The 12,546-nt window shown below is 37.4% G+C and overlaps 1 protein-coding gene across 1 annotated transcript in view; it reads right to left on the bottom strand.

The window, feature by feature from the left end:
* CASR (calcium sensing receptor) overlaps positions 1 to 6,713 on the bottom strand; it is a 35,470-nt gene extending 28,757 nt beyond the window's left edge. The window contains exons 1-2 of the mRNA XM_026675521.2: positions 6,266 to 6,713; positions 2,830 to 3,136 (exon numbers count right to left, since the gene is read on the bottom strand). Of these exons, the coding sequence (XP_026531306.1) occupies positions 2,830 to 3,136; positions 6,266 to 6,450 (492 nt within the window). The 5' untranslated portion in view covers positions 6,451 to 6,713. The remainder of the gene's footprint in view (positions 1 to 2,829; positions 3,137 to 6,265) is intronic.
* Between the last annotated feature and the right edge of the window lie 5,833 nt (positions 6,714 to 12,546).

Raw genomic sequence — 12,546 nt, 5'->3', positions numbered from 1 at the left:
GAGAAAAGTGAGGGAAAGAAAAAGGGGGAAAATAAAGAAAAGGCATTGACTTCCAAATCCCTTCTGTACTGTAGAATAAGACATTAACATAAAACCTCAACTTTTTACTGTTACATAATAGTTTAAACTATCCATTTCTGTAAGAACACATCTGTCTAATCTGTAAAACCAAAAATCCAAGTTTCATTCTTTTACCACCTCAAGCATAAAGTCTAGAAGCAGTTTCCAAGTAGAAATAAAAGTATTTGAATTTTTTTTGTCAAACAGTAAATTAGCCATCTCTGTTAACTCCATCAGTTTTTGCAGCCATTTGTCCATTGTAGGCATCAAGGTGGCCTTCTCTTCCTATGCGTAGGGTAATCTTGCTGACATCAACATGTATAACATCAAAGTTACACATTTTTTCTTTTTCCATTAAACCCCAAAGAAAAGTCTCTGGTTTTCTGTTTATATTCACTTTAAGAATTTTATGTAGTAAGGTATGAATCCTACTTGAATATTTCTTCGCTTCACATGTTCACCATAAATGATAAAAAGTTCCTGCTTTACATTTACATTTCCAACATTCATTTGAAATGCCTTTATACATTCTTGACAACTAGTCTGGAGTTAAATACCAACGATACATCAACTTACAGAAGTTTTCTTTTAAGTTATAATTTAATGTAAATTTTAAACCTTGCTTCCATATATTCTCCCATTGTTCAAGCATTACATAATTTATGGTAATTTATGATATTTTTCATTTCAGTGCAGACCTTCAAGTGGGCTCTAATCATATTGTGTCTCATTTATCCCAGGATTTTTCTTCCACCAGTTAAATTGCTACACGATCCCACTTCATCATCCTCAGCTCTCCATTATATCAGGAGGCTTACTTGGATCAGTGAAAGAGAAAGAAGTACTTAGAAACAATGGCCAGATTATTTCTATCCAGAAATAATAACTTTCCATCCAGAACTTTGAGAATATCCCCAATATATAAGAAAATTTCCAATCACATTTACAAGCAACCGCTAAAAAATGGATATATTACTTGGGAGTGCAGAAGACTTAAGGAATGGCCTTGAAGGACATGAAGAAGAGCTGCTACCAAGGTAATGATCAGATAAGAGGTCTTGCGTGAGGCCCAGTAAAATAGTTTGAAGTAATATCTGGGACAGACCCCCTCCCTACTTCAGACAGGGATCAAGGGGGGAAACACATTCAGACTGGCAAGATTCATTTACTATAGCTTCTGCAATAAAAGTAGTCCTGATTCATACTTGGTCTTTTACTGTAATCTTCCTTTTTGGACTGACAAGGCGATATGGCTTTTCCCAATGCTCATTTGGCCTAAGTTGTCCTGCAAAGTCCTTTATAGATGATGGTAAATACTTGATGGGACTTGATAGTATCAAGATATAGACAGGTATGTTGATATCACTGACATAGAGCAAATATGCAGAGCACGGGTGTCAAACTAGATTGCATCACGTGACATCACATGATATAGCATGTTTTTTGCCTTTGCAGAGTCGAAGTGGGCATGGCCTGCGTGTGATGCATCCGGCCCACAGGCTACCAGTTTGACACCCCTGATGTAGAGGGAGAAGGGAAAATATTTTGAAAGAACTAGAGAAATTGGGCTGAATTTGAATTTCTGAAACTCAGAGTTAAAATAATCACTTGCTTGGGGGGGGGAAAATAAAAGATGTGAAAAAAGTATTCTAAATTATTTATTTGAATTTATTGGATGGGACAATCATTATCACAACAGATTGTTCTTTTGAGTTCTGGCATGTTCCCTCCAGAGATGGGATATTTTGGATAGTTAAATCAGATAATGGTCTTTTGTTTTCAGGCCATGCATTTAAAATATGAGTAGCATCCAAACTAGTTTAGTCACAAACAGTTAACAGTTAACAGAATAACAGAATTGGAAGGAACCTTGGAGGTCTTCTAGTCCAACCCCTTGCTCAAGCAGGAGACCCTATACCATTCCAGACAAATGTCTATCCAGCTTCTTTTTAAAAGCTTCCAGTGATGAAGCATCCACAACTTCTGAAGGCAAGCTATTCCACTGGTTAATTGATCTCACTGTTAGGAAATTTCTCCTTAATTCTAGGTTGTGCCTCTCCTTGATTAGTTTCCATCCATTGCTTCTTGTCTTGCCTTCTGGTGCTTTGGAAAGTGGCTTGACCCTTCTTTGTGGCAGCTCCTCAAATATTGGAACACTGCTATCATGTCATCCCTAGACCTTATTTTCACTAGACTAGACATAACCAATTCCTGATCAAATACCCAATCAATACCCAATCAAACTAGCTTTTTAAAAATTAGGCCAAACAGCAGCCACAACAATCAATATTTTAAAATTTTTAAGGAAAATCAATGGCCAGATAGAATCATATCTCATTATGGGTTGTTATATAGAGTTCAACAGGAAGGTGCAAAATGAATTGCTATGGCTGATGTAAATACACAATGCGCATTAATGCTTTTTAATATGGGCATAAGAAAATAAAGAGGCTATAGAGAAATTATCCTATGATTATAATGGTTGCCTTTTTGAATCTAAGGGCTACTCAGACATATAGGCACAGACTGCTACAATGACTCATTGAATACTGTTGTGTCCAAAATTGGAAAAGGGGTATTTATTCTTTTTTTAAAAAGGAACATGTGGAAATATTACACTAGCTCTTTAAGACTTTATATACATTGTGAAATTGACAGAAGAGATGATGAAACTTGCCATAGCAACAGTAGAAATATTTTGTAATTAACAAGCTCACCTATCCAGGACCATCCTATTTCTAGCAATGGACAGAGACAACATAGGCTCACCTGAGGTATATAAAAGAGACCCAGAAGATTGGCAACTGCAGTGGAAATCCCAGAGCCTGTTGCTCCCACCACTGCAATTGTTGAGGGAATATGATCCGAACAATTGCAAAACTCATCCAGATTCAGAGAGTCAATCTTGTTTTGGGCCACAAAACTCAGTGTGGCTTCTAGAGCTTTAGACACTGTATTGCAGGTGTCAAAAATGCTGTATCCAAGAGTCATATTGGGAAGAAGAGTTGGGCTGTTATTAATCTCTTCAATGGCAAAGATCATTGCCTGTAACCAGCGAAAACCCCGGAAATTATACCTACAAACAAGAAAGAGAAATCAAAATAAGCACAATGTCTTATATAGAGGTAGAGGAGAGAAACAGGAAAATATATTGTTTCTGGGTGAATGGAAGAGCACTTCCTAAGTCCATTTTATTTGGACTTTTATTTCATATATATATATATTTCAAAACAATTAACCAAAAAGAGGGCCAGTTCACACAGGCACCCATTACAAATCATAATTACAACTGTTATTGTGTGCAAATGATGCAATTTACATCAGTTGCATTATGTCATTATCAAGCAAATGGTATAAATTACAGAGTGCGTGTCATATGTGTGATGAGGTAATAATGCACAGAACATAATTTGATGTTTTGATCCTCCCATGGACAACCATGGCAACTGTACCACATACAAAACAGAAACCCCCCCCTCTCTCAGCAACCTCTGACACAATTTAACAGCATATCCTTATTAACTAAATGGCAAAACAGAGGTCTTGTTTTGAATGATTGCATTACGCATAGTCTAGAATGTTGTGCCAAGAAATTGTTCTTATTCATATTCAGCATTGCCTTGTGGAATTTTTCAGAAATAACTATTTAACATTTATATGATATCCCACTTTCTGGGCAATCCATGATGTATTACACGAGATATTATCGGAATATTAAGGCCCATTTTGTCCAAAATTCTGTGTCACCCAATGACCAATCAAATGATGCAGGAAACTCATAAGCATAGTAGAAGAACTGATTTTAAAGTAGTCCCTTGAGGCGAAGGAATTTCTACAGATTTTACTCCATTAGTTATTGCTGACCATAGGGGCAATGCTCATCTCTGTTTCGAGGCCATTGCACCAGCACTGTCTAAAGACATTTGTGGTCATATGGAGCGCTGTTACCTTCCCACCAAAGTGGTACCTATCTACTCACATTTGTCTGCGTTCGAACTGCTAGGTTTGCAGGAGCTGGGTGGAAGATGCTTGCTCATCATGTAACATGGTGTTTGGGTCTTGAACCTGTGTCAACTGCTGAGCCACCCCACCCTTGAGACATTATGATCAAAAATATATGTAGTCTTCCACTATATATTTATTTAAGGAATTAAAGTTAGGGCTGAATAATCCTGCAGATTCAGTCTCCAAAAGGTGCTCTGGAGTATATAGAAGCATGAACATAGAAAGTCTCTATAGCTTTTCCTTGGACCATGTGATTGCTTATAAAGCATTGGAAAATTGGAGCAAAATCACTACAAAACCTTGATCACAATATTAATAGTTTTATTTTCAATTCTTATGAATCCTAGCATGGGATTCATAATTTTAAACAAGCAACACATTGGGTTGACATGTTCATTGTATATTGATATAATTTAACAGTGACAACTTTTTTTTTTGGTGGTTTCTATTTATAACATCTTCTAGAATCACCTAATGCCAAATTTAAGAGCTTAAGCAAACAGACTACTTCATTTCAACCACAGCTAAGCGATGCTATAAGAAGTTAAAAATCACTAGTGCAGAAATTATCTTAGTCACTGGCAGCTTGGACTTCATTAGCTCACATGTAGAGATTAGGTTTTTAATCTAATTTATACAACTTTGCATTTGTTTACACTGAACTGCATTCCCTATTACAAAATTCAATCCTCTAGTGTGGAAATGCCATTAAGGTGCTGTTTACAATTCTTTTTTATTTTTATAAACCTAAATAATTTATCATCATTACCTCTGATTGCAGGATAGAATTGTACAATTCAGTGTGTTATTTTTTATAATATTTGGAGGCGTTGCAATACTTAAATGTCTCTAGACAGTATATAAATTAAAGCATATTAACCAGAATGTTTTTTTAAAAAAAACTAAGAAAATAGCATGTTCTTTTGTCTATGAAAATGAGGAGGTCTTCACACAGCACCTACAAGGCCATAAAAAAAGGTATGTTGAGATGCCACTCATGAAAAGATCCTTTCTTCTCTGATTGGCTATCTTGCCTCATTTAGTGGGGCACCTAGAGAAGAGCCACAGATGAGGCCATCATGATGATCCAGAGAAGCAAATATAGATGGATGTTTTAGGTAACTTAGCCAAGATTTAGAGTTACAGGCTAATTAGGGGGGAAAATACAAGCCCAAAAATCATCTATCAGGCATGAAGATCATTAGTATTTCAAGTTATGGTGAGGAATCTGTAAGTCAGAGGTCTCCAAACTTGGCAACTGTAAGACTTGTGGACTTCAACTCTCAATTCTGGGAGTTGAAGTCCACAAGTCTTACAGTTGCCAAGTTTGGGGAGCCCTGCTATAAGTAATCCCAAATCCTACACCTGATCCTCCAAGGGCAGTGCAGCATTCTCCTCAGCAATAAGACATTCAGTTCTCCTTGTTCCTCTAGCCATGCTGAGGTCACACTGTTTTACTATGTGTAAAACGGATAGTTAAAAATAAATGAGAGGGCCTTTGTTCTGATCCAGTCTGGCATTCAACCTCAACCAAAGGCAAAATAACAAAGCACCCAGGAACAGTTTAAAAGAACCAAAAGAGAAACAAGTGCACGAAGCCAGGTGCATCTTCTTTCCAACCTACTTCTAAATCTCCTATTTCATAAATATTCCTGCCTACCATCAAAGCAATAAAAGTGCCTTCTGGGTTAAGGATGAAGAATTTAACAAACCATTATTAAGCTTTGCTCACTATTCCAATGTAAGGCTCAAATTACACATGAAGTAGGCTTCCTACCAGTCACCCTCAAAACATAGAATGCTCTCTAATGAGAAGTTTCATGTACTGGCTGCTTTCTAAGGGCAACCAAACCCCATTGCAAATTTCTTTGTGCTGAATTGAATATTTTATATCAAATGCAAGTATATTTTATCTTGTAAGTCACGTGTTTTGAAAATCTGCATGTATGGTTGAATTCAGTAAAAAAAGCCAGATCAGTCTGAAAGCGCTGCTTCAAAAGGGATCAGTCAAATACTTCAGAAAAACCCATATATACAAGGTGTGGGAGACATAGTAAGATTTCAGGTCCTTCCCTACAAGCCTGGAAGTGGCTTTTTTAAAAAACAGAAAAACTATTAGACTGCAGAAATCACAAAACTTTCAAGGCCTCTGGCATCTGAGTTTGGGGGATGAGTGACTTTGGGGGTTTTCTGGACTTACCTTATGCATTCTACTGATTCTGGCCTAGATTTCAAATCCTGATGTTTAGCAGCTACTCCAAAATGAATGGGAAACAATCCTCCAAGAATAATGTCTCCTTTCTTCTGTGCCCTTTGATTTGGTCCATAGGCAAAGCTACTCGAAGTAAATGCAAAGAGGATCAAATAGAAACTATAAAAAGTCATCGTTCCTCCTTTATACAAAAGGAATTATGTTGCAAATTTCAAATCAGGTACCTAAGAAGCAACATAAGCCTAATATAATTTGACATATTTTTTCTGTTTGAAACATCATATGCTATGACTGAGGTGGGCAGGCTTGAAGTCCAATAAGCCACCGGACAATAATGATAGCTCTGATGTCTCTTCAGTGGACTTCTCCATTGCAATTTATCTGATCCAGCAATTCCTTGCTTCTTCAGTATCACTAGCAGATCGTGTAGAGTTCATCTTCAAGATTTCCTAAAACAATATTGAAATATAAAAAATTCATGTATTCAGTGTAGAACTGTCCATAGAATCAATCCCTCCCAAATACCAGCTGCTCCAAGAATACAAAAGACACATGCAGCTTGAATATTTACATGGTGTCTTCTTTCTTGCCTTGTTAGTAAAATGTCAAAATTACTGTAATAAAAGTTTATGGCATATATTTGCACAAATACATCTGAAGACACCTTCAAATCACGAAGTCACAAATCACATCCTTGTTCTAAAACCATTTTAAGTTTTTTTTTCTTATAATTATTTCATAAAACATCACATTTGCTTTACATACAAAAAATATATAAATGACCAACATATTATATTTATCTCTAAACAAATAAATCCAGGCTTGATATTCCCAAAAATGGTGCTTTAGTTTTAGTATCCATTTTCGCCAAGTGAAAAATCAGCTAAAGTACTCCCAATTCAACAATAATCAATGAGAAATTCCAAAATGGGCATCAAGTTGAAGGAGGATGATCATTGAGATAAAGTTTACTGATTTAAAGAATCTGAGTGATGGGTTGCTGAAATTATTATATGACAGTTAGTCTATATAAAGAAATCCACACCAAAATACACAAAGGAAAATCTCCTGAAGGTATCTTTCAAATAACCAGAGATGGTCCTGAGTTCAAATATAATGAAGGCTCGGTGGCCCCACAATTTTGTAGAGTTGTATGCAAAAATGAGTCCAGCAAACACATATTCATTCATACAATAAATGCCATTGCAAAAACCAATCCCAACCACAAAAAACTTTGCTCAAGACCAGACTTATCCATACTGCAAAGAATCCACTCCCGTGAACTCTGCAATGAACTCAAAAGACGTCTAGACAAGGGAGACAAGGATCTGTACATTGACTACCATGCTGATTGTATGAAAAGTAAGTCACACAACCCACAACTCCACATGCAACACTACCTCATCCAACCCACCATCACTCAAAACTTGGCACGCACGCCCCTAACTACCTCAATTCCAACTACAACTGGCCTTAAATGCAAGCTACTCAATGCAAGAAGCCTTGTGAATAAAATACCTGAATTTCTCCTCTTACTAAATATGGCTAAATTCGACATCATATTTGTCTGTGAAACATGGCTCAACACATCTCTCCCTGACTTCATTACCACAGTAAGAGACTATCATGTTTACCGATCAGATCGTGAAATTTGTAGAGGAGGTGGTGTTGCTATCTTCTATAAAAAGTCCTTACATCAAAAAACATCCAAGTTACCCAAGAGCTTGCTCTTCCTGAGACCATCGTCTGTGAACTCTCCTTAAATATCACATTTCAATTCTTACTATGTTACAGAGCCCCTGATTATGACATCGAACAAGCTAAATTCACTACTAACATGGGCAACATCCTGCCCACACACTTTTATCTTTCTTGGTGACTTCAATCTACCTCAGATTAATTGGACCCGAAACGAATGTAAAACTGAACCCATACCTTATACCACCAGAATTGAAATTCTAGACCTAGAAAACCTAGAACTACACCGCCTTTGGTCCGATCTAAGTATAGTATATAAAATCATACATTGCAATGTCCTATCTGTCAATGAATAATTCAGCTTCAACCATAACAATACAAGAGCAAACAATAGATACAAACTCAAGGTTAATCGCACCAAACTTGATTGCAGGAAATACGACTTCAGCAACAGAGTGGTCAATGTCTGGAATACTCTACCTGACTCTGTGGTTTCTTCCCCAAACCCCAAAAACTTTAACCTTAGACTGTCTACTTATTGACCTCACCCCTTTCCTAAGAGGTCTGTAGGGGGCGTGCATAAGCGCACCAACGTGCCTACCATCCCTGTCCTATTGTTTCTTTTATTTTTCTTATATGTGTCCATGTATTCATAACTATGTTTTTACTTATACCTATTATCTTGTAAGCAATTGACAAACCAAATAAAATAAAATAAATAAATAAAATATATAAAGAAATCCATACCAAAATTCACAAAGGAAAATAGGGTTTAACACCCACAAAAATCTATAGCATTAGCACTTAGACTTATATACTGCTTCACAGTGCTTTACAACCCTCTCTAAGTCAGCATATTGCCCCCAAAAATCTGGGCCCTCATTTTACTGACCTCAGAAGGATGGAAGCTGTTTGAGCCACTCAGAATCAAGCTCCCGAAGAGAGCAGTGAGCCTGCGGTACTGCATTCCAACTACTGTGCCATCACAGCCCTTTGGCGCCACCACAACTAAGTGAGTATTTCATGTTTGACAGAGAAGATACCCCTATGCTATAAAACATTAACTGGATTTATGGTTCCCCTATGCTATAAAACAGTTAATGGAGATTTCTCTCTCTCTCCATTCACTACCGTTTGGTGGAACGCATAGGGAAAGGGAACAGGAAATGGAAAGGAGACCCCAGAAGTTTCTATTCAAAATAAAACCTAGTGCATAACTTTCCATTATTTGCAATTCCAATATATTTTTCACTCTAATTTCTCATCCTCACATTATGCAAAATTAAATAAAAGAAAACAATTGCAAAACATATCCATTCTAAATTGTTACTCCTATCTTATGTCTACAACTCACACAAACAATCACGTTAGCACTTTAAGTATTTGTACATTGGATGAAGTGGTACAGGAAAAAAAATTGGTACAAGCATACTCAGACAACTCCTGGATATTTTAAGTAGCTCAGACAGCAAAGGAAACTGATTCCTTGAGTTTCCTTGATCTGAAGGACAAATCATCCTCATTCTCCCATTGTCAGATCTGGCAAACACACAAAAGAAGAAAACCAACTAGAGTCTACTGTCTGCATAGCCTTAGCGGCCAGTCTCCAAATTCTGAGATAAGGGCGAAAAGAAGAAAATTGAGGATATCAATGGTTCCTTCACTTACAAGCATCACTTATTACCTACTGTCACGACTCCAATAAAGAACGGACTGGAGCCGAAACAGCCAGGATGTGATACGACCATAGTCTTTTACTTGCCTTACATTGATTGTGTTACCAAGTTGACGTTATGATGAATATTCTTCAAATGACTGACATCGACTTCCTGACAAGGAGTGGTGCAATAATAATGATTCATGGCTGGATATCAAGGGGGTGGTGTTGTAATAATGGTACGAGGCAAATGGGGGTACATGGACTCATTGAACAGGGGAAAGGTGCAGTTACCATGTTTCTTTAATTTAAGGATGCCGGATGTTAGGCAGCGAAGGCGGCCAGAAGGTGGTTATAGTAATTATGTTGTTATCCAAAGTATAACATGTATAAATACAGCTCTGGGTTGCAACGAAACCCAGAGCTGACTTTAAACATAATTTGATCGCTGTTACCTGTTGTTGTGGTGTGGGAGACGAATAAAAACTACACGAGTGAGTTGATATCTTATAGTTCACCCCCTCAATGTCAGACGAACAGCTGACAGAGAACAGCTGACACCTACATTAGTCATATAAAAGGACTGCATCTCCTGCTTTTAGCAGAATAGTTGTCTTTAAGCCTCAACAAAGGTTGCATTCTTTCTGTAAAATTCAGGGTGGGGGAAAAGGTTCCACTGAGATAATGAATTATAGAAGGCAGAACAAATGAGGAGAATAAGAAGTAACTAAGTGGCAGCTAACGAGTCTGGAATAGTTCCTTTGCAAAGTGCAGAAATAGGGAATCTGTGTGCCCCCAAAGTCATTTTTGTGCCATCCACTCCATCAGAGAGACCAAACTCAATAGTAATGCATCTCAGATGCCAAGATATGCTTTAAACATACACTAGGAATCAGTTTGTACGGGGGAGGGAGGGAATCGTGGACACCCAGTAATATGTCTGCCATAACACCCCAAGGTAGGTCTATGAACAAAATCTTCTGCCTAAATGTAGAAAACTATGCAGCATGGGGCTATAATAATCTACTCCTTATTGCAGCCTGTACAAGTTGTTGTTATGATGAAGAGTAATATGTGATTTCCACAGCATACTCCCTAACAGGTAATAATAATCTCAGTCCTATTAACCCAGTAGTCTGATTTCCTTGTGGCATACTTAACCTAGTCAGCCACTATCCCAGTGAAATCCCTTTACCTCATATTCTGGTAACACACAATCACCCTAACTGGGTCCGAAGTCAGCAGTTTAAAAATTACTGGCATTTCCTTCACTTTCTTTAAAAGGTGCATAGCATCCCACCAAAGGAGACACAAAATGCCACAACATCACTAAGCCTTTCTCCATTGGTCAGATAGGTAGAATAAGCAGGGCTAGTCTATAGTGCCTGGCCTGTATTTCAGTTCGGAGCTCTCGAACCTTGGCTGAGTTCAGAAATGGAGACCTCTGCTTTTCAGCCACTTTTTCCCCTCCAGTTCTTTTACATGGAGACTCATGTAAAGGTCAACTGCCTAGGTTTAGCTGTTCCTCCAACACAATTGACTGGGTGGCATTAGTTCAACCCATGCATGACCAGCTCTCTTTTGGGTTAAATTTAACCCACTGGCTTAGTTGACTGAATCAACTGACCTTTGTTTTTATTTTCGTACACCGACAACAGCTTGCTGATCCAGTTAGGTGACTTTTTAGGAATCATTTCAAGACTGATTTTGGTAAGTATATATTTTTTTAAAAAACAAACAAACAAGCAAGCTTGCAAGGGAGGGAAATATATACTATGTTACATTTCTGTGAAGGTGATCTTTCTGCCCAGGTTGGAATGTACAAACACCTGGAGTCACCGTCCAGTGAGCAGCATCAGCTCACCTCACCTCCTTGCCACGTCCAACACAGTACACGTTCCATCTCCGGGACAACGGTGTGACTTTTGGAGGCTCTATGCCTCATTTAATTCTGGTAATGGCCTAATTGGGTTGGAAAAATGCAGGGGCAGGAGTGTGATTAAAAACTAGCTTGGTGGTGCTTATTTATGCCATTGGAAAGAGAAGGTTTTTTTAAAAAAGTTTTAAGCATGCACGTAAGAGTGTTTTTTCACTATCAGTAATGTTATGAATGGTATCACCTCAAATACGAAAAAAGTAAGGTGCAAAACTCATACAGCATCTTTGCAAAGTCTTAAGGGTGATTCTTATCCTGAAATGTTTAATTGCTTTCATTCAACTTAAAAGTTTTTTGTTTTCACTTCTCAGAATCAGAATTGTAGCTATTCTGGAAATCATTTTGCTTGATAGGAAGAAATGTTACACAGGGATATCTAAGTGATGAACTTTGCCATTAGTTCCACACACGCACTACTTTCTCATCTAGGCAGTCTCCAGCTCTAAGTACGACCTACTTCCCAGGATTGTTTAAAGAAACATAAAAAACCGGGATATTGGATGTTATAATAGAGAAGGCCAGTTCTTTCTGCTGTAATGTCCTGCATTTTACAAATGTGTCAAAGTAACACATTACAGAAATGCACAGAAGCTTTTAAGATTACTGCTAAAAGCAAGTTTTTCAAAGAGCCATTATTACCTACAAGCTAGAAGAGGAAAAATGATATTTTTCTTAAAGAAAAATAAGTGATGAAATGCTATACATAGTATAAAGGCCTTTTGAACACTGTACGGGATTTATCTTTAAGTTAACATGAATGATGTTGTAATTAATCTTGCCAAGGGCTTATGATTTATCTTTTGTTTCTTTCTAATCTTGAAAAAATGTTGCATCTATTTCCACCCCTTTTCTCCATTTTTCTCCATTACTGTAAATCTATTAAAGTGTAATTAAGGACAATGTCTCTCATTTTTATTTGATCTTAACATTACTGACAAAAGAACAAGAATAAAAGGCAGAACATAACTGGACAACAAT

The sequence above is a fragment of the Notechis scutatus genome, chromosome 2 (genome assembly GCF_049901735.1).
Source record: "Notechis scutatus isolate UNSWTSFEM ecotype Mainland chromosome 2, rNotScu1.2, whole genome shotgun sequence".
Taxonomy (NCBI): Eukaryota; Metazoa; Chordata; class Lepidosauria; order Squamata; family Elapidae; genus Notechis; species Notechis scutatus.
The sequence above is the reverse complement of the archived record's forward strand: the minus strand, read 5'-3'. Positions and strand labels throughout refer to the sequence as shown.